Genomic DNA, 27,167 nt, shown 5'->3' with positions numbered 1-27,167 from the left:
GAATTATACACAAGAAACTAAAATGAAAAATATACAAGACTAACAAAGGCCAGATGATCCTGACTTGGGCATACATATAAACTCAGAAATTACTTCAACTTTTCTTAACATATTAAACAGATACCTGTCACAGTTAAAGTCTTGTGAGAACTCTCATGCATACATTTCTTGCAACATATTGCAGTATTAAAATATTAAAAATATTCCAAGACAACTATTTTGGAGTTATTCTCCTTGAACAGATAAGCTAGCCCCAACCAACAGAACACTTTTTTATGTAAAAGTTGAACAAAAAAACGGATGCATTAACGTCTTGTCTGGTAGATAAAGCCTTTTCAGTAATATGGTACACACTGGCCAACTGAGAAATTACCTTGTTTGGTAGATAGAGGCTTCCAACTAATATGGTACACGACAGCCAACAGATACATTACCTTGTCTGGTAGATAGAGGCTTCCAACTAATATGGTACACGACAGCCAACAGATACATTACCTTGTCTGGTAGATAGAGGCTTCCAACTAATATGGTACACAATAGCCAACAGATACATTACCTTGTTTGGAAAATAGAGCCTTTTCACTAGTATGGTACACGATAGCCAACAAATATATTATCCTGTCGAGTAGAATAATATTCTTGAAGATTCCAACTAATATGGTACACAATAAATAGCCTTGAAAAGTTACCTCATATGAATCTGAGACTACTATAACACTGTTATAGTAGTCTCAGTATGAATAAACAGGGTCTAGACGAGAAAAATCTTATGGCAACATTTATCTCAAGTAGTATTGAAATGTCCATTGCTTGAGTGCATTTTTTTCTCGTAAGTATCTTTGTGAAATTGATCTCTGGTAACGTCACTCACATATACGTGAACCACATATTGTTAGTAACTTGATTCATACCGAACATGAATGAAAATGAAATAATATTGATACAAAAAGGTCCTGATAGTTTCCATATTTCACTTGGGTGCATCAAATAGATTTCATAGAAAACCCATATGCCGCTATTTAACATGATCTAGCATTGGAATTACCGTCTAAACGTATACACCATTACTTAACATTGTCGTCTTTTTCTATCAGTTTAAGTTACTTCTAATGTCCCTGCGGTATCTTTCGCTTCTTTTACATGTAAAGGGTTTCAATAGAAATAAAATGCCTTATAATATATCAGGATAAAGGTTTCGAAAAAAATATAAAACCTTTTAAAAAATGAAGGACACAAAAACAAAAACTTTGAGCAAAAGAAAATAGGTCCCGTATTGCTCACTTGGTCACGTGTTTGCATAAAGATGGTACATTGCTCTTGAAATGAATGTGTATATTGAATAGAAACTGTGTGGACAAAATTTTTGTCTTGATGATAATTTCTGCAGTTCAACTTTCAGTATACCTATTATAATTTTCGAGATCTAAGGTGGGATCGTTTGTTTTGTCAATAAACATCATCATTTTAAGGTAATTATTCACCAGAATGTTTTCAACGGTTTATTTAACTTATGTGTAGACCTTGTTCAGTCCTGCTCCGGCTGTAAGTGTTCAACGTCCCGGTTAATTTATTGTAGACTTTTTTCAACCAGAAACTAAAAAAGTGTGTAAATCGCCATTGAAAGGCAAGCACTCCTATTAGGGATCGACTGATGATTTCGACTGTGTTGATTTGTTGTTAAGATTTTTCCAAGCTGATCATTTAGCCTCGCCTGCGAGGAAAGTCTCAGTGTGCGAGTCCTAGGGATTACTATACAGCGGAAGCGTTGTATGTTATTTGTATATAATGCTTTATATTTTAGAAGTTAGTAGACAAGGATGCTTCATCAAGACTTTATATGCATATCCCTCTAAGGCTTATGTTATGCAGTTATAGTCATGTGTCCATTTTCACTTATTACGAGCGAGTATTAGGATAGCTATAAGTGGTTTATGAGGCAGAGTTCACAACCTTGACCTCATTGGGTAAAAAAAGACTAGTTTATTTATCAGAAAACTGGAGAAATAGATCTACTAGAAATAAAAACTTTCCCATATATACTGTTTTTCGATTAGAAGAAAGCACCTATCAACAAAAGTATGCATGAATGTTTGACAAAGTTCTTGATATTTAAAAACGTTTACCCAAGACTACATATCTTTATGTTAGCTCTTACTTATTGTAAACATATAATAGTGAGTCTATTCTGGTAATATTGGTGAATGTCTTGTGTAACCGTAAGACATTCATAAATTTATAAATCATTTTATTTTCATATTAGTTTCATAATAACATCATGTCCTGCAGACATATAGGAAAATAACATTCCTCCATTTAATCATTATAGAAATGTGTGAATTATAGATATTATTATAAATATAAATTATATTTTACTAATTTTGTACTAGTTAAGATAGTAATTTATTTTATTCATATATTGATATTAATGTTATTTGGGACTATTATACTAATATAGTATGTCGCAGATGTTATTCGTAGTTGATTTTGCTAAATATTCTTCCTGGATATTTAGAGATTTTAACAGGAAGACTTGATGGAATGCTGTACATCTACATTTTGTTTCAGTAATATGCGCGGTATTAATAAACCAAACTTGAATGTTTAAAAAAGAATTCAAGCAACAAAAATCCATTCCTAGATTTTTTTTATATACAAAACATGTTTGTACAGTATCAAATATTATTTTAATGGGTTCATATTGATTAAGGAAAGCCGATATTTATTCTGTGACATTTTGGAATTACATGTATAATTTCCATTTAACTAATTATAGTTGAGAACAAAAGCTGTAAAAGTATCACAAGGTAAATATAACTTTACTTCAATGAGAAAGGTAGATTTTAAAAGAAAGTATACAAATAATGTCATCCATCTTCTAACAAACCGTGATTTTATCTTTTTTATTACTTTGTGAATTGTTTTTTTTTTCTATTACAAATTTAAAGAAGTCCGGCACCTTTATAAGAAAAAAAGAGATGTTATGTGATTGCCAACAAGAAAAACTTTACCCAGAAACCAAATGACGTAGATAGTAGCAACTATAAGTCACCATACGGCATCAAAGGCAACAATTGAGTATTAAACCCAATTTAAAATAATCTATGAAATTGACAATGAGGGTAGGTTGAAAACAAAACTTTACGACAAAAGAGATGATTTCAGCTTTCCCACTTGTGAACTTTCCATTTCTAAGCAACATCAGTCCAGTAACACCTGCATACGGAGTATATATCTCCCAATGTCGATACGATATTCCCGGGCTTGATTTTCCTATCATGATTGCCTTGATCGAGAGTTGCTGCTCACAAGGAAGCTATTAAACCAAGAGTTCCAAATGGTGAAGCTGAAATAATTCCTTCGTAAATTTTACGTACGCCATCACGGTCCATCACGAGTCAGTGGACCGTTATGGAATTGCCGTTTCACAGATGATATCGGATAAGTTCCTGATGTTGTAATTACAATTCCCCCTTCTCACGAATGTGACTTACCAAATTAGACTATATACCGGGTTTGTAATAACATGAGCAACATGACGGGTGTCACATCATGGTGGAGCAGGATCTGTTCACCCTCCCGGAGCACATGAGATCACCCCCATGCGCGCAGTTTTGGTGGTGTTCGTGTTGTTAAGTCTAGTTTTCTATGTTGTGTCTTGTGTACTATTATTTGTCTGTTTGACTTTTTCTTAGTTAGCCATGGCGTTGTCAGTTTATTTTCGATCTATGAGTTTGACTGTCCCTCTGGTATCTTTCGCACCCTCTTATATGAGACACCATCAGAATATGTACAAACCTGGCCATCAATTTTGCGAAAAGTCAGTTACCTTAACAAAACGCTGGTATACGTATCGTGCAAATCTTTAAGAATCTTACGGTGGCCTATAGTTGTTAATTTCTGTGTCATTTTGGTCTTTTATGGAGAGTTGTCTCATTGGCAATCATACCACATCTTCTTTTTTTTTATATATATAACATAAGGATAACTTCTTTCTCAGTATACCACATTATAGTCCTCATTTTAAGGTTCTTTGAAAAAGTAAGCGGACAGTTTTGACGTTAACCATTATTATGTTTTTGTTTGTTAGAAAATGAATTCCAGACTTCTATTTTTGCTGCTGATTTCCATTGTAATCATTGGAACAGCTGAATGCTCGTTTTTAGGAGTGGGGACATGGAGACTTGAGGGCTGTAAAACCGTATGTCGGGATGTCTGCCATAAAGTATGTCCTGGGGGAAATATGAACAGATGCGAAAACAGATGTAAGAAGGAGTGCAAGAAAGAGTGCGCACCGCCATCATAAATGGTAAGATATCTTCTATGGACTAAACGTCAACAGTTATTTCAGCATGTATTTATTGTTTCTTTTATAAAGGCTACGGTTTTATTTGAACTAGTAAAAGGTGACTTTAAACGTAGTACTGTCTCTGTGAATTGTCTTTTAAAAGGCGAATGTCCGAGACCTTTATCAAATAGAACCGTCATTTGTATTCCAGTGGTCATCTTAACTATTCCCACCATAAAAAATGAAAACATCACGATATGAATATCATGCGTCCGAAGCGCTTTTCTAGTTTAACCTTCATCAGGACGCTCAAAGACGAATATTTGAAAGCCAAAGATGTATATGGTACATACAAAGAACCTTATCGTCCAAAAAAGGTGAAAATAACTAACAGATAACAACGCCAAATGGTCTCATCTCTTGTGAATTCCTGTATATAGTTTCCTGTGTGAAACTGAACTTTCCAAATTTAGAAAAGAATGATAATTGCTGTCTATTAATATTGTAGCATATTTATTTTATTTTTTATACAGCCTTTCTTATCTTATTTCTTAATTTTCAGCTCCATACATGTACAGAACAGATGAAAATGATCCCGTGTCAAAATAAAATAGAAATTTGAAATATGTATTTCCTTGAATTCTATCAATCGATTCATGGGTAAATTATCCAGTAAATATTAAACAAACAAAAAACCCAATCATATTGAGAGCGAAATTGAATAGCATACGATGAATTGCATTGAATAAGTTCACAAGTAAATCCGGGTATATTTCTGCAAGCCATGATATCAAACGAGACATTCTTTAAACTTAACCTGAAGATTGTCATAAAGTTGTGTTTTTTATAATGCGTGTAGGTACTTACTTTCTAAAAAAATATTAACAAAGGATTAAACTTATCCCTCCGATGTGCAGCTTCTGTCACGTTAAGACGGTATAAAATGCAGTCCTTGAAGTTATAATCGGAAAAATATAGCATCTTCCCAAAAAATATAAAATTAAAAGCAACACAGACTCAAGTTAAACGAGGGTTCATTCATTGAAATGTCTAGTATATTGAAGTTATACTTGAAAAATAGAAGCATCTTCCAACAAAAATATACATCATAAGCAACAAAAACACAAGTAAAACGAGGGTTTATTCATTAAAATGTCTAACATATTGAGGACAAGTTATACTTGGGGAAAATGAAGCATCTTCCCACAAAAATATAAATCAAAAGCAACGCAAACCCAAGTAAAACGAGGGTTCATTCATTGAAATGTCTATCATCTACCACTGTGCACAAAATATAGTTGACCTATCGGTCATAGTATATAAGAAACAGGATTAACAAAGAAAAATTAACTCTGGTAAATGAGGTCAAGGTCAGATTAATTCAAACAGACAGACATGCTGCAGCACACCTGACTATCTTTTCATACACTAAAAATGATTCATCTTTTGCTTATATTATCTTTAGAAAAAGACAAAACAATAGAACTTTAAAACATTTACCGATGACCTTGAAAATGAGTTCAAGGACAGATCATACCTTCCAGACGGACAATGTACAACCATTCAATACACCAAATATAGGTGATTTATTGCTTAAACTGAGTATTAAAAAATAGACTAAAACACAAAAACTTAGCATTGACCGACGAAAACAGAGGTTGAGGTAAGGTGATACCTGCCAGACTGACATGTATATGCATATTATGATCATAACACACACCTCATGTAGTTGGCCAACTGCTAAAGGGACATAATCATGTAAGTAAACTAAAACTTGACCACCAATTCATGATATGAGGTTGAGGTCCGATGAACTGTGTCCGTCAGACAGTCTGACAGACACGTAAACCTTGCGAGGGACTCACTAACAAAATATAAGAATATTTTTACTCATCACCATGACAAAATGTTTACATTGACCCTTTGACAAAAATAGGAAAATTTCAAGAAACTATCAGAAAAATATCATTGGATATATAGCAGTTTGAGGAACACTAATTTTGATCATTGAGAAGCTTGCAGTGGCGGATGCAGGAATTTTCGAAAGGGGGGGGTGCTAGCCCAGGGCAAAGGGGGGGTGCAGGGGGGGGTGCAAACATATGTCCCGATTCAAATGCATTGATCGGCCAAAATAAAGGGGGGGGTGCGGACCCCCGGAACCCCCCCTCTGGATCCGCCACTGGCTTGATTAATATTTCCTTCTCAATAGAATTTGAATAACACATTCAGCTGATTCGACAGAGTTATCTTCCTGGAGTGTTATGAACCATCTTAGGTAGCTACCATTTGGTTTTAATGGTGGGGTGGGGTGGGGCTAAGATATAAAAAAAGATGTCCTGCATTTTTTTTTTACTTTAAAAATAAATTAAATCTGTCCTGCCTTTTTTTTTTTAATAGTTTATCCCGACTTTTTTTTACTCAAAAGCTCCTGTCCTGCCTTTTATATATATATACATAAAATACAAATCAGTCAAAAAATCAACACATTTTTGTTTAAAAGTGTCCAGGTTTTCACAACATTTAATTTCATTTGGTAGTTTATTCCAAAGTATAGATGAGCTATATGCAAAAGATTTCTTCTTTGAATTTGTGTTCGGTCGTACAACAGCTAAATTATTATTTGCAGATGACCTTAGATTTCTACTATGTAGGTTAACAATTGGACAACATAGTTCCTTTAAGTAAACAGGTGCTTTATCGGTTAGAATTTTATGAACAAGATAAGTTTATGATATGAAATTCTAGATTTGAAATTCAACCATTTTAGCTCTTTAGATAAATTTATACTAGGTGTTAGTATTGGTGCATCAAGTATAATCATTGCAGCTCTTTTCTGCATTTTAAGAAAAGTGGTTGGTGGCTGTCTGCCATATTTGTTTTTCATTCATTGTTGTATAAACCTAGCTGTTGTTTTTCTCTTTTGAATAGTTTCACACTGGTCTTTTATAGCTTTCTTTGCTATGTACAGTACTGGTGTTACACAAGGTTGAAGTGTTGTACAGTACTGGTGTTACACAAGGTTGAAGTGTTGTACTGTTTTTTATAGCTTTCTTTGTTATGTACAGTACTGGTGTGCACAAGGTTGAAGTGTTGTACTGTCTTTTATAGCTTTCTTTGCTATGTACAGTACTGGTGTTACAAAAGGTTGAAGTGTTGTACTGTCTTTTATAGCTTTCTTTGCTATGTACAGTACTGGTGTTACACAAGGTTGAAGTGTTGTACTGTCTTTTATAGCTTTCTTTGCTATGTACAGTACTGGTGTTGCACAATGTTGAAGTGTTGTACATTCTTTTATAGCTTTCATTGTTATGTACAGTACTGGTGTTACACAAGGTTGAAGTGTTGTACTGTCTTTTATAGCTTTCTTTGCTATGTACAGTACTGGTGTTACACAATGTTGAAGTGTTGTACTGTCTTCTATAGCTTTCTTTGCTATATACAGTACTGGTGTTGCACAAGGTTGAAGTGTTGTACTGTCTTTTATAGCTTTCTATAATATGTACAGTATTGGTGTTACACAATGTTGAAGTGTTGTACTGTCTTTTATAGCTTTCTTTGCTATGTACAGTACTGGTGTTACACAAGGTTGAAGTGTTGTACTGTCTTTTATAGATTTCATTGCTATGTACAGTACTGGTGTTACACAAGGTTGAAGTGTTGTACTGTCTTTTATAGCTTTCTTTGCTATGTACAGTACTGGTGTTGCACAAGGTTGAAGTGTTGTACTGTCTTTTATAGCTTTCTTTGCTATGTACAGTACTGGTGTTACACAAGGTTGAAGTGTTGTACTGTCTTTTATAGCTTTCTATGCTATGTACAGTACTGGTGTTACACAATGTTGAAGTGTTGTACTGTCTTTTATAGCTTTCTTTGCTATGTACAGTACTGGTGTTACACAAGGTTGAAGTGTTGTACTGTCTTTTATAGATTTCATTGCTATGTACAGTACTGGTGTTGCACAAGGTTGAAGTGTTGTACTGTCTTTATAGCTTTCTTTGCTATGTACAGTACTGGTGTTACACAAGGTTGAAGTGTTGTACTGTCTTTTATAGCTTTCTTTGCTGTGTACAGTACTGGTGTTACACAAGGTTGAAGTGTTTTACTGTCTTTTATAGCTTTCTTTGCTATGTACAGTACTGGTGTTGCACAAGGTTGAAGTGTTGTACTGTCTTTTATAGCTTTCTTTGCTATGTACAGTACTGGTGTTACACAAGGTTGAAGTGTTGTACTGTCTTCTATAGATTTCATTGCTATGTACAGTACTGGTGTTACACAAGGTTGAAGTGTTGTACTGTCTTTAATAGCTTTCTTTGCTATGTACAGTACTGGTGTTGCACAAGGTTGAAGTGTTGTACTGTCTTTTATAGCTTTCTTTGCTATGTACAGTACTGGTGTTACACAAGGTTGAAGTGTTGTACTGTCTTTTATAGCTTTCATTGCTATGTACAGTACTGGTGTTACACAAAGTTGAAGTGTTGTACTGTCTTTTATAGCTTTCTTTGCTATGTACAGTACTGGTGTGCACAAGGTTGAAGTGGTGTACTGTCTTTTATAGATTTCTTTGCTATGTACAGTACTGGTGTTACACAAGGTTGAAGTGTTGTACTGTCTTTTATAGCTTTCTTTGCTATGTACAGTACTGGTGTGCACAAGGTTGAAGTGGTGTACTGTCTTTTATGGCTTTCTTTGCTATGTACAGTACTGGTGTTACACAAGGTTGAAGTGTTGTACTGTCTTTTATAGCTTTCTTTGTTATGTATAGTACTGGTGTTACACAAGGTTGAAGTGTTGTACTGTCTTTTATAGTTTTCTTTGCTATGTACAGTACTGGTGTTACCAAAGGTTGAAGTGTTGTACTGTCTTTTATAGCTTTCTTTGCTATGTACAGTACTGGTGTTACAAAAGGTTGAAGTGTTGTACTGTCTTTTATGGCTTTCTTTGCTATGTACAGTACTGGTGTTACAAAAGGTTGAAGTGTTGTACTGTCTTTTATAGCTTTCTTTGTTATGTACAGTACTGGTGTTACACAAGGTTGAAGTGTTGTACTGTCTTTTATAGCTTTCTTTGCTATGTACAGTACTGGTGTTGCACAAGGTTGAAGTGTTGTACTGTCTTTTATAGTTTTCTTTGCTATGTACAGTACTGGTGTTACAAAAGGTTGAAGTGTTGTACTGTCTTTTATAGCTTTCTTTGCTATTTACAGTACTGGTGTTACAAAAGGTTGAAGTGTTGTGCTGTCTTTTATGGCTTTCTTTGCTATGTACAGTACTGGTGTTACAAAAGGTTGAAGTGTTGTACTGTCTTTTATAGCTTTCTTTGTTATGTACAGTACTGGTGTTACACAAGGTTGAAGTGTTGTACTGTCTTTTATAGCTTTCTTTGCTATGTACAGTACTGGTGTTGCACAAGGTTGAAGTGTTGTACTGTCTTTTATAGATTTCTTTGCTATGTACAGTACTGGTGTTGCAAAAGGTTGAAGTGTTGTACTGTTATCTTAATTGTTCACATTTTTGTCATTTAGTCTTATGAATAATTAACTTATTGGCAATCATACCTTATCTTTTAATAGTTATATTAAACACAAAAACTACAAATCGACTAATGAACCATTATGTAAAAAGGTCATAGTCAAATGAGCACTGCTAGACAAGTAGCTACTCTTTATAATAATATTACACATTAACAAAAGGCACACCTGTGTCTGCATCACTGAAATCACCAGTTTACTAATTGGGGACTTTCATATGCAGATAATTTAGTTACTCTTTGTGCTATTGATCATTTAAGCAAGTATCATGCTTAATCTAGCTTCTAAAGTTTTTAGGCAACATTAAAATTGGCAAAAACATTTATAATCAACATTTTAAATATAGATACATATACATCTATCATGCTGTTCTTTTTTTACAGTTTACACTGTTAACTCTATGTTTCTTATGGCAACATAAAAAAAATGCTAACAAGAAGTGTCCCAAGTACATGGATGCCCCATCCGCACTATAATTTTTATTGTTCAGTGGACCGTGAAAATGGGATAAAATCTCAAATTTGGTATTAAAATTAGAAAAGTCTTATCATAGGGAACATGTTTACTTTAAAGTTTCAAGTTGATCGGACTTCAACTTCATCAAAAACTACCTCGACCAAAAACTTTAACCTGAAATGGGACAGACGGACCAGAAAACATAATGCCCATATTTGGGGCATAAAAAATATTATTGCAAGGGCATTAATTCCAAAACAGGTCGACAGATTTTTCTACAATTTTCAGAGTTGCTCAATCTTGTCCTGCTGATTCCTTTTGCAAATTACAATGCCCATTGTTTTAAGATGACAGCCTATATCCATCTGATGAGTTCAGCCTTTTTCATTTGATTTTTATAGTTTGTTCTTCTGTTGTACTGTTATACCACTGTTCCAGGTAAGGGGAGGGTTGGGATCCCACTAACATGTTTAACCTAGCCACATTATACATGTATACGTATGTGCCTGTCCAAAGTCAGGAGCCTGTAATTCAGTGGTTGTCGTTTGTTTATGTGTTACGTATTTGTTTTTCCTTCATTTTTTTATATAAATAAGGCCCTTATTTTTTATCGTTTGAATTGTTTTACATTGTCATTTCGGGGACGCACTCACAATTAGACCAGCAAAGCTAAAAATTATCTCAATTTTCTTCTCTAAAATTTAAGAGAACAAACCATAGCTTTTTCATTTTTATAGGCATTTTAAAGAAAAACAGATTGTAGTGTAATATTTTTTGTGTAAAACCACATGGACTCAGTTTCCATGCACAGATTCAATTTTTTTATTTAATTTTTTTTTAATTTGTATTTTATAAAAAAGTTGAGCATAATTTAGGTTCAGCCAGGATGAGCTACATGTAATAGCACAAACCTAACAAAACTAATAAAATAACATACACTTCAAATATGATTTGTTATTTTACTTCTATTAATATATTATAACAACATTATTTCACTTGCTAGCAAACTGTGATGAAACCCATGCCAACCCCCACTTTAAATTAGTCAACATAAATTTTAAGGCTTTTGTCCATTGCTCTTCCGAATTAAACTGTATTTTAATTGAATAGGATGTCCCTGTGCTATTGTCTTCTATTTTTCCTTTTTCCATTCTATAAGGAAGACAAAATCCTGTATCTCCTTTTTCTACCTCTTCTTTAAACTGCTGAAGACAATCAAGAAAAGCAACCATTGCTTGATCAAACTTTGAGTCCCAAAAGAATCTAAATCCTCCTGATCCGTACAAAGGCAATTCTTTGGATTTGTCGGTCAAGGATTCTATGTATGAATGATTTCCATAAGGAACTAATCTGTATCTTTGAAATGTCAAGTTCATCTTTTTTGCCAAGGAATGTAAGAGTAGGACTGTTTGTCCCCAAGCTGCATTAATTTCATGCCATTCAACAGGTACACTGGGAAGTCTTCCAAGTCTAAAATTGTTAATTGTTCCAAAATGTCCACTATGCCAAATATGAAACGTTGCATTGAAGACATTTGTTTTCTTCAGTCTATCTAGCTGCATTTGTGCATATTTTAATTGATTATCTACACTTCTGTGCTCATCTTCTAAAGAAAGAACTTGACGTTTATACTCATTGTACTCTTTCCAATACTTTTCTTCCTCATCGTCTAATGTTTTAGAAACTTTCTTCTCATCTTCTATCTTTTCAGTAATTTTAATTCTTTCTATTTCAACATCTTCAAGCTGCTGTCTTAGTGCTTCTTCTTCAGATTTAAGTTGTTTCAGTTCATCATCAAGTGCATTGTCATCAATATTTTCTTGTTTAGTATTCAAATTTTCTAAGAAATCCTTGTAATCTTTGCATTCATCTTCAGTAATTTTAAGTTGATGATCAAGCTGGTCTAACAGCGTATCTGTACATTCTTCACAGAGAGGATGGTCAACCTCAGATTGGCCAGACATAATGTCAAATAGTATGCTAGAAACTTTAATTTTGTGTCCTAAAACACCAAGTGATTCTGGTCCAGTCTCTCCAAGCAGTAAAAAGTCAGTGTCTTCTTCATCGTAGACAGGGAAATTTGGTGAAATTGTTCTTCTTGATATTGCTTCAGTCTCTTTCTCATTCTCATGCTGTGTGTCTTTGAAGATGTTTATGGTTTCATCAGCATCTTGCTTATGAACTAAGGGGGTGGTCAACTCTTGGATAAGCTGTGGGTCAAGTGTGTTGAACGAATAATCAAGCTTTAGAGGCTGTCGGCATCTTTGACAAACAAAGCTTACTTGAGTGGAACTGCCATTGCCATTTGCATCCATTTAGATGATGGGAGGAATAAAAGTCTTGTCAAAATTGCTTGTCGACTGCTTGTCAAAATTACTTCCGGTAATCATATGATTATGAGAGGAAAATGTTACATCAACGCTGATTGGATTGAATGTTAAAATTAATCCAATCGCTGAACGCGAGACAAAATTTTCGGAAATTTCAATGTTATGATTCGTTTTGGTAGCCTCGGACTTTATCAAGAAAAAATATGACAAATGGCAAATTGAAAAGATATAAGAGTCTTCAGAAATGGACTTTCTAACAGAAGGTGAATAATCTTAACAGTCTTTTCCACAGTTCTTGAATTGAAAACATGTTATTGTTTCATTCTATGTACAAAACTTTTAAAAAAGTTCATGCTTTCAAGTTCTTTCTTTATCATGTACAAGAATAGGGTTAAAAGAAACAGTATGTCAAATAATTACTTCATATAAGCATGATTTTAACACCAAGGTGGAAATTGAAGAAATAGTCTTGACAATAAATATCAATTATGGTATAACGGGTAACGGGACTATTATAATTATTTGTTTCCTGCAGACGATATGTTTTTCCAGTTCATGTTTTAGTTTAGTATAACCATGGAAGTATTATATTGACAGGAACTCCAACAAACCGACTTCAAACGTTTATAGTGCGATGCCGCAAAATCGTTAAGTATCTGTTAATTAATTTGACATCTTTCAATTAGTTGTATCGATGCATGGGTTCAACGACGTTTTCGGGATACTCGTAATTACGGAATTTACCGAGGTAACCGGATGTATACATAAATGTCAAGGATATGACATTTAACGACCATGCCAATATTTGGCAGTTGACAATTTATAGTTTTTAGGTTTTCTATGTTAATAAACTAGCAAACAGATGCCATATGATCCCCCCCCCCCCAAAAAAAAAAAACAAAAAAAAAACCTGAAAAAAAAACATAATCGTTTGCATGGACATCATTTTCAATCGCAAATATCTATTTATTCTTTATATTCGCTTATTTGTTTCTCTGTTATTTGTTTTGTGCATAATCAGGCCAATAGAATTTTTTTCATATATGAAATGGATTTGCTAAAATATGTTTAAGGCTGTAAGGTGACTATAGTTGAAAACTTCGGTTTCATTTGATCTCTGGTGGAGAGTAGTCTTATTGGCAATCATATCTTCTAATTTTTATATAATATTGAATTATAATAAATGTCTTGTGTAAGGAAACAAATAGTTGTAATCTGCATGTATAATTGAGGTTTACTGCTAACAAATCACTTGTTGAATTGTTTACTGAAAGTCCCGTGTCAAATGTTTCATTCATTTCAACAAAAAGAAAATTTTATAAATTTCCCAAAACAAATCCGTCAGACGCCAGAGCAATCTCGGACCAGGTTGAATTTAAAAAAAAAAGAAGGTGTACATGTAATCTGTGTTTTAACTTGATACATACTATATTGAGAGACAATCACGGGCATATAATTATCCACCTCTTAGTGCTTAAAACAATTTCTATAAATATGTTAAGTTACATTTTACGATCGAGAAAACTATTAATATTTGTGTTACACTCGATTAAAATTTACAATCTTTAACTTAAAATTTAAGTTATCAGGCGCCATCAGGCACACTACACGGACATCAAATTATTTTCTGCAAACACTCTACTTCAGAGTCATGTAATTTGCATAATCCGATATTTCCCGATTTCCTAGTTCTAGTGATAAAAACATATTAGACAAAACTAAAAATAATCTTAACTTCTTTCCAAATACAGTTATTTTTCTTTTGTCATTCTGTTAAATATGGACCGATTTTTAAGATTGTTTCAGCTGTAGTCTTTAATTATTGAATAGAAACAGGTGTCGTTATTCATGTAGCGATTCGCAATTAGCCACGGGAGTTTCCGTGTTTATTTACATTGGTAGGTAGATTAGACCCTCGATAACAGATCACGTGATAAGATCAGTTTCTGTAAACTACACACGCGAGGGCGGCATCGCAGATACCCCACAAAGGAGTTTTCACATACTTGACATACTGAGTCGGAATCTTTTATTAACCTAAAGAAATCAGTGGGGTGCGAATGTGCTAATTTTTCGTTGGAGTTCCTGTCAATATAATACTTCCATGGTATAACATGTATTTACAGTGGATTAGGAAAAAAGTTATTGCAACTTAAATCAATCCCTGTACACTTTGCGGATGGTAATGCTGCCTTGTAGCGGCATTAGCCTGCTCTTTTTCAAAATCTATAAGGATGTCGGTTAAAAGCTCATTAGAGCTTATGTTGTCTCTGTTTGTGTACCTAGACGACTCTAAATAATGCTTGATTATTATTATATCTTTTACATCCAAGAGATATGACTCTTTTAAAATGGGTCAGATATTTATCGTCCCCTTCCGACGAACTATCATTGTTTCCTCAAGACCATACTTGCAAATGGTGTCAAGGGAGAGCCAAAAATTAAATCCTTGAAATTTTCTTTCCGGAACGAGGATCAAACAAGGAACCTTTGTGTTAGTAGTCTGATGCACAATACCTCTCATGTCACAGATTACGCTAAAGTTATTGCGTCATAGCAAGATCTGGTTGTTTAAGGGGGTCCATTACACACAATTTGACCTCAGGTCAGCCAGCAGTAGATATTACTGGAAAACTTTATCTAATATGGTGTTATATACACCTTATCGCTATTTGTCCACCATTACTGAAAAAAAATCCTGTAAAATTTTAACATCACAATACAAAATATCTGATGGCACAATGGAAAAGTGATTGTTGTGAAAAGAGAACAGATAAACAAGTACAAACCCATACAACAGAACCAATAAATTCCAGTCAGTGTTTCTCCATGGTTAAATTTCCTTTTCACCACCTTTGCCAAAAAAATATAATTTTTGTCACTCTCAATATTTTTGCATAATCAACTAACAAAATCTCATGTTTTGACTATATCCATTTTACTGACCAAAAAATCAATTTGCAGCATTGTGGTCTCATTTAGTGTAACTCTACATATCTACTTATGAACTGTACAAGTAAATTTGATAGATTTAAATTTCATTTTGATGTCTTTTGCCTTTATTTTATGATTTAAGAACTCTTGATTGTTTTAGTCTCTGTTTTAGTCTCAACATTCACCTATGAAGCTGGGCCTGTGAATTATGATGAGTTCCCACCAACAGAAGAACCTGTATACCTTATGGGAACCCCATACAGTACTCTATATGGTATGTTTCTAATTCAAAGAAATCATTCATGCTATTTCTACATCTTTTAACATGTTTAATATGGAACATTATTTAAAAGTATATTATTTTATTTACAATATCTAGGTAGTTGAAGATATGAAATTGCATTTTTAAGTTCAAGATAAATGTGTCTGAATTAATTGTAAAATTGCATAAAAAAATCAAGGCAGACATTGTATTATTTAATAGATAGATATACATGTACATGAAGCAAGATGTATTATCAGGGCCAACGAGACAAATTTCCATTCTTGACAATGCACTAAACAAATTATTGAATTAACTAAGTTCAGTCATTATCCAAATATCCACTTTCGAGTTTGTCCTTCACCTGCAAAAACTCTTCAATTACATTGTATGTGTGTATTTATGATGTCATTTACCAGATAGAGGGGATTGCATGTATCCCTGCACTATGAACAATCATCAAGCATCTAAGTGATTGTCATTGTGCAGGATAAACTAGAAATAATATTTGTTCTGTAGGTACTTAATCACAATTCCCGAATGACAGCAGTGCTGAAAGACAATTAAAAGGATTCAATTTGCTGAATAATTCGTGCAAAATAGCTTTTTAGTTTTCCAACAACTCTTTCAACATTGGAACGGAAGTGATGACGCCCCTAAACGCACTGATGTTCACTAAAACCGATTTTTTTAACGGAAAAGCATTGAACTTGAAAGTTGTCTATTAATTTTAACACTTTTTGTTATGTACCTGTAGATTATCAATGCACAATGTACTTGTATATATATATATATAATATTCATTATTTGTTCATATGGCATAATTTATCATGTTTTCTTTTTACAGATTTAAATGAGTTAAAACTTGATTTCTTGTCCAGAATTTGGTTAACATACAGGAAAAACTTTCCAGCCATAGGTAATATAGAATTTTATTTCTCTTACTCAAGTCTATAATTGTGATATTTTGGTTAAAAGTGACTTTTGTATTTATAGGTTAATCATAATGATGACCATGTCTTCTACTACCCCTGAAATAAAAAGCTGTTAGTTAATCAACCCTTTATCTACCACAAGGCAAAAAATGATGAAGCAAAGAACAAGTGTAACTGTTTCATTATTTAAAGTGTGCAAATAATATATTTTGGAAAGATATTATTGAAATTCATACATGTAGAGTCAGTGCAACTCCAATAGAAATGTCCATTTTGATCTGTATGTGACCTTTTAAATTAATTGACATTGCAAATTCAATTGTGATGTCAAGCACTTTTATCTTATGTTTTGTGTTAATTATCTTTCATTCTGGAAGATTCCAAAAGAAACTTGACTTTAACTAATTAGTAGTGTGAACATTTAAGGATAAATCTATGCTTTTACTATTTTTAAAAGGAGGAACTGGACCAACATTAGACACAGGATGGGGTTGTATGTTGAGATGTGGTCAGATGATGTTAGCCCAAGCTTTGTTAAATAGACACTGTGGTAGAGGTAGGATAGATTATCTATTGTTTGAACCAGGAGATATTTACTTTTTGAAGCCACGGTATAAGAACTTTAAATTTAGATTTTCTTGTGTGCATTTCTTATTGTTATAAATTGTTAAACTACGGACAAGCAACAAAACACCTGAGATTTATTGTTTGGAAATGCTCTATGGGAAGAATGCTATAAAAATTTATACTTTTACAGCCGATTTCATTGAACAAGTAGGCAAAGGTAACCATAATATCTTTGGTTAGCTTGCTTGTTAGCTGAACCATGAAGCCATTATTAGGGCAGAGATACTACCCTCCTTTCAAAGTAGCCTAGTCCAACAGACACATAGATTGGTTATCTGTCGGACTAGTCTACTGTTATAGGAGGATAGTTTACCTAACATGATAATGTCTTCACAGTTCAGCTAGCAAGCAAGCTAACAATAGATATTACCTTTCCCAACACACTCAATGCAATCGGCTGTGAAGCTATCCATTTCAAATGCATTTCATGCAATATTTCAAATCATAAGTCATATTTAGATCCATAAACTTGTATATATGTTCTTTACATAAGAATAGGTGCAGAACCCAGATTATTAAACTTTACATAACATTCCAAGGCAAAACACATTCCTAAAACAATTGCACTTAAAGATTTGCTGAAAATACATTTTAAACTTCCAAATTATTCATTTATTCAGAAATGTAAATAAAATTATTTTCCATATCAATCCCAATATATTGCAGTAACAATAAATCTGATGTTTGACTAACAATAAGGGGGATTCTTGTAATGAGATTTAAATATAAGGAAAACTTGTTATAAAGTTTATTCATTTCCAGAGTTAATCATCTCTTGTTATTTTTTCAGATTGGAGATGGACAAGAAAAATATATGATGAAAAATATAGAAAAGTTTTGGAAATGTTTCTGGATAAAAAGAATGCATACTATTCAATTCATCAAATAGGTATACATTTACTTTTTGTATAGTTTTGAAATTTATATTATTCCAGACCAGAAAAAATATGAAAAACAACTCCAAAGAGATCAGTAAATGTCTGGACTATACATGCAATAATTAAAGTGCTGGCTAAGGAAATTTTCTTTCTAATCAGTGATTTTACTTGACTTGTTCTTATTCTTGTAAAAAAAGAAGTGTTTATTTTTTAACATCAGTTATTTATTTTTCCAGCTTCCATGGGTGTATCTGAAGGTAAAAACATTGGTCAGTGGTTTGGTCCAAATACAGTGGCACAAGTTTTAAAGTAAGTTGATTTGATTTTACTTCTGCATTTAGAGCTCATCTAATTTTTAAATTAGGACTTGCTCAATTCTAACCGATTTAACTGTTTTTTTACAATAATTTTTTAAATAATTAAATATGCAGTTTTAGTACATAAAATATGCTGATAAATGTTGTTTTTTTTTTTTTTGAATTCTTGATTTATAGTACTCTAGCTGGGTTCAAGGGGTTTAACTGTTATGCTGTTATGGGGCAATTTAATTCTTTGTTATCTGTTATTCTGAAAATATATTTGCTGTTAGCTGTTATTGTCTTATTCTTTGTTAGCTGTTATTGGGCTTTTAGTTTTTTTGTTATCTGTTATTGTGATAATGTATTTGCTGTTAACTGTTATTGAAAATTGGAATGTTAGCATTTTTTTACAGCAAATTTTCCACCATACTAATAAGTTGGTCCCGTACTTGGAGAAGGATTCCATTAATATATACCATTCACAGAAGTGAGGTCCAGGACAATTCCACTGTATATTAAGATTATCCTTTGTAATAAATTCCATTTTTTGGAACATGTATTTAGAATTATCTTATTTTTTTTGTATGAGGATAATGTTCCTTGTTTCCCATACCAACATATTAAATCAGAACAATTCTTAATATGACAAAAAGGAAAACATATGGCCAGGAATATCTGACAAGAATCTCAATTAAGGACTAGGTCCTTACAAACAGTTAACCTTTTATTTAATATGGTACATTGACTCAGCTCTGTGATTCTTTTCAAGCAGAACCAAACACATTGTACAATGAAAGTTCCAACCATGTACTGGGTTCCGAAGCTGCACATAGCTCATTACAAACAAAGATTTATTTTGTCTTTAAGCCATTGTTCCCCTACTAAACTATGTATTCTACTTACTAGTACACTTGGTGCAATCAAAAGCCTGATAAAAATTGTTCAAATTGAGCCTATGAAAATAGTGGAATAAATTACTTTTGAAGTGTCAAAAATTGGTTCGAGGTACTTGATAAATTGCATGCTTATAATTGGTGCTTTTGATTTTTCTACCCTATATACCACTTTGCCTCATAGTCTTATTAAGAAAAATTCACACACCTCATTAAATGGGCATTTAAAAAAAAAGTCAGAATGGGAATATATATTTTCAAACTTTTTTAGGTCATTTTTTAGTAGCAACAAACACAAGAACTATATGTCAATTGGACCTGCTTTGATACCATAACTGCCCTTGAATATTTACTAGATATCATTTTTTCTCTTTGACATATTCCTCATTTCCATTCTCAATTTTATTACACACTATTTAGATTATAAGCATGTGTGAATGTGTGAGTTTCTATAACTGTTTAAAAATAAATGCTGAAAAAAAGTATTCTATAACAAATAAACAGCTACGCCATGAACGCATGATACGTCCGTCGCCCTTTTTGAAATATTCGATAACTTCCTTATGTCATATCAGATATTTATAAAAATTTAAAGAGAGCTTCAGTCAATAATATATAAACAATACGCCAAAGTTTCATGAGAACTGCTGAAAACATTTTTGAGTTATTGTCCGAAAACTGGAAAATACCACCTTTTTTAATGAATAGAACCCCTCAACTCAATAACATAAAATCTAAAATTAATGAAAATAGAAAGGGCGCTTACAACAATAGCTATAACGTAAAATCTAAAATTTATAAAAATTGAAAGGGAGCTCATGTCAATAGATAAAATTACATAAAACCCCATTACTCAAAAACTTTAAATCTGAAATTTATATATAAAAAAAACGGAGCTCATGTCAATAGATATAAACATTTTTCCAAAGTTTTATGCAAATTGGTTAAAGAGTGTTGGAGTTATGTTTGACATGTTGACGACAGATTGACAACAGTATTCCATAATACTTCCCGTAAACGAGTGTATAAAAATATACTGAGTAGTAAACGCATTCTAGACACATAATTTTAAGAACATGTTCATAGAAAATGGAATTCATTACAAAGGAATTATACCCGTAATAAGAAATAATGGATCTGTCAATGACCCGACTTATTTTAATATTTCATTTACTGTTATCTGTTTTTGTCCATTTTAATTCCTTGTTATCTGTTATAAGCCAAATCAATTTGCTGTTTTGCTGTTATTGGGACCCCCCTTGCCCCCCTCTTAAAACATAAAAAATCCACCAATTTTGCTATTGTGACTCCAATAAAAAAAGACCATTATGTCTCATGATTTCATGTAGAAGGAAAACAAATTATTTGCATATCATTGTGAAAGAATGATAATAATGCTTGCTTACAATTTTACTAAATCTTGTTCTATAGGTTTAGATAAAGATTGGCATAGATTAGAATGAACCACATGAGACGTATTCCTGCCATAGTTAATGCTTTTAATTTTTATTTTGACTTGAGTAATGGTTTTTTCACTGTAAACAGAAAGATTCTTTAATTTCAAAAAAGAGCTAGTTTTTCTTATTGTACATTGCCAAATTTTACTCATCAATAAAATGCACCAATAAAAACAAAACAGAGGTCTGAAGAAGTGACATAAGTTAAATGGAAATTAATATTGGATTGGTCTGATATACATATATTGCAGTTGCAATTGGCCATGTTTTACTCTTGAGTTGTTTTTAATTTAGACTTTCCAAGTAATGGGAGATAACTCAATTGTTTCATAAGATGTGGTATAATTGTCAATAAGACAACTATCCATGAGACCGAATGATGTAGATGTAAGAAACTGTAAGTCACTAACCATCCAGTCTTCAGCAATGAGCAAAAATCATATCATATAGTAAGCACTGACTGTGACAAGACAAAATGTTAATTAATTCATATGAGAAAAACCTAATTTATGGACAAAAAAATTAACTTAAAAAAAAAAAAAAAAAAGAGACATATGATAAAGTACAATTTTGCTAGAAATAACATTTGAAGTAAAGATTTTATTTTAGTTGTAATAAATTTTCTCAAATGTTGACCTAAAAAACAAGTTTATATAGATTATAGACAACATAATTTAGTAACTTTTTTGTGCAAATTTGTTTTTATTTTTTAGAAAATTTAAATTTTAATAAATGCCTCTTATGTTTATTTTTTGTAGAAAATTAGTAGTGTTTGATGAATGGAGTTCATTGGTGATACATGTTGCTATGGACAACACAATTATAGAACATGATATAAGTAATGTATTGAATTAGATTTTTCATAATTATCAAAGTTGTTAACAGCATTCTTGTATCTTAAGAATGAAAGAAAACAAATCAGAAGAGAAAAAACAATAAATATACCAAAAAAAATTGGCAGACAGCAATCTAATGTGACCCTATAGATAACTGGTTACTGATGTGGGCCAGGCTAAAATAAATATGTAGGGTTTTACATGATTGAGAGCACTCAATACCTGGATAGTTGTGTAGCAACACTATGTAAGACACACTGTAAAAATGAATTGTAAAGGGCTTGACTCATTAGTTTGGTCATTTACCATAAAAACAAATAACGAAGAAAAAAGGTAGTTATTATCATGTCAATGTCTTTTATTTAAGATGTCCAGATTTTTGGACAGATTTACAATGGTAGTTGTACATCCTTAAGTAACAGTGTATTTACATTTTTTGTGCTCATAGCAACTTATAGACATTTTAGATGAAATTGTGAAAAAGTTCAAACATACCATTAATGAACATTAAATAAATTTTGAAGTTTATTCTTTCCTTCAGAATGTTTATGTAAACCTGGTTATGAGAAGACAACTTGTGATATATTAGGAATGAACAGTATGAAAGCTGGTGCTACGGGATGTAGTAGTCGTGCAAAACCACAAGACAAAAATAAATCTAGTCATGTTGATCCCTCAAAATGGAAACCTTTATTATTGATTTTACCGTTGCGACTTGGTTTAACAGATATAAATGCTGTTTATATAGAAAGTTTAAAGGTCAGTATCAATATTTACAGGGAGTAGATAGAATCATTAATAATTGCAGAATTTTCCTAATTTTCCCAAACAACATGGTTGCCATCATTGACAATAGAACATATGGGTTTAATATGGAAATCTATACCATGCAATTCTTGTAAATATCTTTTCTTTACAAATCAAGAAAATCAATTACATGTATATCCATGTTTCATGAAAAATTGTCATTTTGCTCTCTTTAAAATGTTACAGGCTAAATGTATATTTGCCAAAAAATCAGGATATCAGATTTGACAACAGTTGTACTGTTTGAATATATTTACGTTCATTACCTAATCAAATAGAAAGATAACAAGAGACAATCCCTGTTCTGTCAATAAAATTACCCAAAAAAAAGGTCTGTCAACTAATCAATTGTGTATGATTTTTTTTACTTTTAAGTTTATGCCAAAAGTTATTCATAAGCACATACAATTACAATACACAGTATATATAAAAATAAACTGCATAAAATACAAAGTTTGATATATATAGATTTGTATAGATTGTATATGAATAACTTTTGTAAATTTTTTGTTTCAGAAATGTTTAAGTTTTACTCACTCTGTAGGTATAATTGGAGGTAAACCAAATCAGGCTCATTGGTTTGTGGGTTACGTAGGTATGTACATGTCCAAGATTAGGGCCTCATTCATTTTACCCACTAGGTATAATTGGAGGGAAACCATGACCTAAAGCTGATAAGAGGTCTGATATATATGTTCTTTTTATCATATACTCCAGCAGAAGACATACAGACAAAAACTTTGAAAAAAATCACTTGTTGTTTATAATTATTTTTGTTTTGCATTTTTCAATAATATATTTTCCCATGTTTCCTGATTCCAATTTTTTTTTTTATCTAACTTTGTTATGTTTTACACAAAAAAACATTGAGGTGTATTTTCCGGAATTTGCCAAATGACGTCAAAATATAATGCGATAATGTTATAGAAAAGCATGCGATAAAAACCGGAAGCAGTTGATAACAAAAGTCATATCACACGGCTAAAGCAATTCTTCAAATTAAACGAATAAATATATGTACAAATTAGTTTCATCATGGGGTACAATTATACCATTATTTTCAAGTTAGATCCACACACTACACAAGTATCTGTTTTTTCAGGAGACAAGTTGATATACTTAGATCCACACACTACACAAGTATCTGTAGACCTAAATGACCACTTAAGTAACGATGACAGCTTCCATTGTCCTCACCCTTGTATGATGAATATTTTAGAACTTGATCCTTCTATAGCAGTTGTAAGTAATTTAATGTAAAACGGGTACTGTTAAAAGCATCAACATTCACTAAAACAATAACCTGATTGGATTAGAGATGAAGAGCAAAACATATCTTAATTTGGCATTATTCCTCAATACTAGCAACTAATTTGTCTTGTAATGACATCCTGCAAATCAATTCATAAATGTAGAGTTCTATCATTTTGATACTATGTTTTTAAAACTTTTTGTAATTTCCAATGTGGAAATCTTCATTAAAACAAATTCTGGCATTACACTCAAAAATTTCAGAAAGATTTGGAGAGGTTTTATTGTAGTAATTTGTACTTGACCTATTTTCAGGGTTGAACGGCTGCATAGAATAAGAATTTTTACATGTATTTATTTCAGGGATTTTACTGTGGAACAGAATCAGAATTTGATGATTTATGTACAACTATAAGAAAGTTTATAACCTGTGAAAGTCGAACCCCAATGTTTGAATTGTACCAAGACAGACCACCACACTGGCCACCCTATGAACCATACAGTGGCAAATTCCCTTCTTCTTCAGGTAATCCTATTCAATTTGTTATAACATCTTTGGTCTTCCTAGCCACCATCAAATTACGATATGATTCCAGCACAATCTACTCTAAAGTAAACTTTAATAAACTAACAAAAGTAATAATTAAACAAATAACAAATATAATTATTTACAGTCAACAAGTTTAGAAGGTTTGCCATCAATAACAAATTCTGAAAATTGGAAAGAAAAAAAATATCCCATAAACATCCACTGATTCCTGACTTGGGACAGGCCCATAAACATTCACAGATTCCTGACTTGGGACAGGCCCATAAACATTCACAGATTCCTGACTTGGGACAGGCCCATAAACATCCACTGATTCCTGACTTGGGACAGGCCCATAAACATTCACAGATTCCTGACTTGGGACTGGCCCATAAACATTCACTGATTCCTGACTTGGGACAGGCCCATAAACATTCACTGATTCCTGACTTGGGACAGGCCTATGAACATCCACTGATTCCTGACTTGGGACAGGCCCATAAACATTCACAGATTAAACTAATTTGTTATGTCTTATCTCCCCCTCTTTTTTAATTTTGATCTTGACAAAACAGAATGCTATCAAACTTTTTTTTTTATTTTGTAAAACACCATTGATATAATTCCTATTGTTATTTTATTTTGTAATACACTATTTATATAATTCCTATTGTTATCTGTATTTTGTAATACAGTGTAACCTGTGTTATCTGACACAGCAGGGGACCAGAAAAAAATGTCGGATTAAGCAGGGTGTCGGACTACTCAGTTTTTTTCTGAAAGGATAAGCATATTTTGGGACCATGAAAATGAGTTGGTTAATGCAGGACGATGGAATACTCAGATTACACTGTATACCATTTATATAATTACTATTGTTATTTTATTTTGTCATACACCATTTATATAATTCCTATTGTAATTTTATTTGTCATACACCATTTATATAATTCCTATCGTATTTTATTTTCAGAATTTGCTGTATTGGATGGCACAGGTTGTGAAACAGATGATGAATTTGAGTTGATAGGTTGATGATAATGTCTGTGATATGTAATATTAGGACATAGTATAAAGATGTGTTCAGTGTTCTCAGCAACAGATAAGAACAAGTTTTCACGATTTTGCCTCAAGCAGCATCTATGATGTTTCATATTTTAACTGAATGAAAGTTGTTACAGATTATTATTTTTCATAGTTACATTCAACTGTAATTTATTTTTTAAACCATGATTGTATAATTTGATACTAAGTTGTGAATATTACATTTTTTAGAGAGTATGTCGTCTATAGAATTCTATTTTGATTTTTCCCTGTCTGTTCATGTTACCACAAGTTTATTTATGAATCTGGAAGTGAAATAAAATAATAAGAATAAATGTCCATCCTTTAGCAAAATAAAATGTATTAATAGTGAGCAGTGATAGTGTTTCAACCTATTACTCTTTAATCTCAATAAGTCCAGGAATTGGCCAAACAAAATAAAGACATTTAGTAAGGGATGTAAGTTAATAAACTGTTCAGGTAAACAAGAATTCTATACGGGTTGATGCATCTGCAAAGAAAGAAAACAACATATACTTGGGACATGCTGGTGTCAAATCTAACATTTGATCCATCCAAACCGTATCTTTAGATCTTAGTCATCAGAGTAAGGATACAACTAACGAAAACAGCCTCGTTCTAAATATCAATGGAAATGAATACATATACAAAGGTAAACTCGATAAAACAAAGCATAAAACAAACTCAAGTACAAAATTAAAAAAAATCTAAATTGTTCCCAAGTATGCCAATAGTTTGGTTAACCCAAAACTTTTTATCAAATGAATTTATTTATAGGAAATTATGGGTATAATGTTTGAATCTCACATATGCTTTGAAAAAAATGAACTAAATTTGTTACTGTTATAAAGGTGAAGTGATTGAATCTATCAGACTGTTTAAGTTAAAAATCATACAAAATTTTTGTAGAAAAGGAATTTTAGTTTGAAATTAGTTCTGTGGTACACCTGTTTTATTGTCTTTCAAGTTAGGTCAAGCATATTGGTAATCTGTAGTTGTTATCCTAAATTTCTGACCAATCATAAGAACTGGTGCTACAAACTCAATACTATAATAAGGATATAGAAAAGACACTTTCTTTAAAGTATCCCTTTAGTATGTGAATGTATGATAAGTATGCAAGATTTCTTTTGTTCCAGTTAAACTTCTTGTCACACGATGAGAGCCTATATTAGTTGTATAATGAATAATTATATTTTCATTATGAGGCTCATTTCATGTCATTTGATTTAATTAAAGGATCTTTGACATGTACAATTTAGGAAATAAAAAAAAGTTTAGGTTTCTTGTCTTGTCTATAAATTTCAATCTTGTGTCCAAGATGCAGGTCGTATTTCAGAAACTGACCAATTTTCATAAACGGGGATTTCAAGCACACTGGTCAATTCTCTATCAGTGGAAATTTCAATAGTGATATATTGTTTCTGTATGAGTTATAGAGGAAAATGATGTCTATTTATAAAGTTGGGTTTTTTTTAAATGGAAATTTATCAATGAAATAATTATCCTATAAAAGTATAACTATTGTTTTATTTATTTGTTAATGCATTAAACCTTTTATTTGTAATATATATTTATATAATTTTTTTGTCCCTCTAAATTCACCATTGGATTTAATCTAAAGTGTAAAAAAACTCCCCTAAAATACCAGGCATATAATGTGGTATGCCAGAGTTTACTTTTTGTTTTGAACTTTCTTGAACTTTTAACCTTTGCATAAGCAGCATTATAAACTTATTTTACACAATACTAAAATCTACTGTTTTCTATCTTTTTCTGAAAACAAAATGATTTTG

At 32.2% G+C, this 27,167-nt stretch overlaps 4 protein-coding genes and 1 long non-coding RNA gene across 5 annotated transcripts; 2 read left to right on the top strand and 3 right to left on the bottom strand.

The window, feature by feature from the left end:
- The first annotated feature begins 2,648 nt into the window (after positions 1-2,648).
- LOC139514703 (uncharacterized) lies at positions 2,649-4,909 on the top strand. Its single transcript, XR_011662663.1, has 3 exons — positions 2,649-2,804; positions 4,088-4,306; positions 4,848-4,909. It is a non-coding gene; the product is annotated as an uncharacterized lncRNA (long non-coding RNA).
- Positions 4,910-7,340: 2,431 nt separating this feature from the next.
- LOC139515554 (salivary glue protein Sgs-3-like) lies at positions 7,341-8,722 on the bottom strand. Its single transcript, XM_071305131.1, has 2 exons — positions 8,264-8,722; positions 7,341-7,775 (listed from the first exon to the last, which is right to left on the bottom strand). The coding sequence occupies exons 1-2, from the start codon at positions 8,720-8,722 to the stop codon at positions 7,341-7,343; spliced, it is 894 nt and encodes a 297-aa protein (XP_071161232.1).
- Positions 8,723-8,912: 190 nt separating this feature from the next.
- On the bottom strand, positions 8,913-10,067 carry LOC139515553 (salivary glue protein Sgs-3-like). The gene is made up of 2 exons (XM_071305130.1): positions 10,049-10,067; positions 8,913-9,478 (listed from the first exon to the last, which is right to left on the bottom strand). The coding sequence occupies exons 1-2, from the start codon at positions 10,065-10,067 to the stop codon at positions 8,913-8,915; spliced, it is 585 nt and encodes a 194-aa protein (XP_071161231.1).
- Positions 10,068-11,213: 1,146 nt separating this feature from the next.
- LOC139514702 (beclin-1-like) lies at positions 11,214-12,658 on the bottom strand. The gene has a single exon (XM_071304238.1). The coding sequence runs from the start codon at positions 12,581-12,583 to the stop codon at positions 11,261-11,263; it is 1,323 nt and encodes a 440-aa protein (XP_071160339.1). The 5' UTR covers positions 12,584-12,658; the 3' UTR covers positions 11,214-11,260.
- An 87-nt stretch (positions 12,659-12,745) lies between these two features.
- LOC139514701 (cysteine protease ATG4B-like) lies at positions 12,746-25,756 on the top strand. The gene is made up of 12 exons (XM_071304237.1): positions 12,746-12,861; positions 15,705-15,806; positions 16,642-16,713; positions 17,187-17,285; positions 18,147-18,245; positions 18,471-18,543; positions 21,642-21,721; positions 22,261-22,478; positions 23,043-23,121; positions 23,629-23,768; positions 24,141-24,303; positions 25,280-25,756. Exons 1-12 carry the CDS (start codon positions 12,843-12,845, stop codon positions 25,339-25,341), a joined length of 1,206 nt encoding a protein of 401 aa, XP_071160338.1. The 5' UTR covers positions 12,746-12,842; the 3' UTR covers positions 25,342-25,756.
- The last annotated feature ends 1,411 nt before the right edge of the window (positions 25,757-27,167 follow it).

This window comes from Mytilus edulis, chromosome 3, assembly GCF_963676685.1.
Source record: "Mytilus edulis chromosome 3, xbMytEdul2.2, whole genome shotgun sequence".
NCBI lineage: Eukaryota > Metazoa > Mollusca > Bivalvia > Mytilida > Mytilidae > Mytilus > Mytilus edulis.
The sequence above is the reverse complement of the archived record's forward strand: the minus strand, read 5'-3'. Positions and strand labels throughout refer to the sequence as shown.

Excerpts from the sequence above, each read along its gene's own strand:
- LOC139515554 (XM_071305131.1), bottom strand. The coding sequence starts at position 8,722 with ATGAAAGCTATAAAAGACAGTACAACACTTCAACCTTGTGTAACACCA. Across the intron at positions 7,776-8,263 it reads CAAAGAAAGCTATAAAGACA|AAAGCTATAAAAGACAGTAC; the intron begins GTACAACACTTC and ends TACATATTATAG.
- LOC139514702 (XM_071304238.1), bottom strand. The coding sequence starts at position 12,583 with ATGGATGCAAATGGCAATGGCAGTTCCACTCAAGTAAGCTTTGTTTGT.
- LOC139514701 (XM_071304237.1), top strand. Across the intron at positions 15,807-16,641 it reads CCCATACAGTACTCTATATG|ATTTAAATGAGTTAAAACTT; the intron begins GTATGTTTCTAA and ends TTCTTTTTACAG. Across the intron at positions 23,769-24,140 it reads TTGATCCTTCTATAGCAGTT|GGATTTTACTGTGGAACAGA; the intron begins GTAAGTAATTTA and ends TATTTATTTCAG.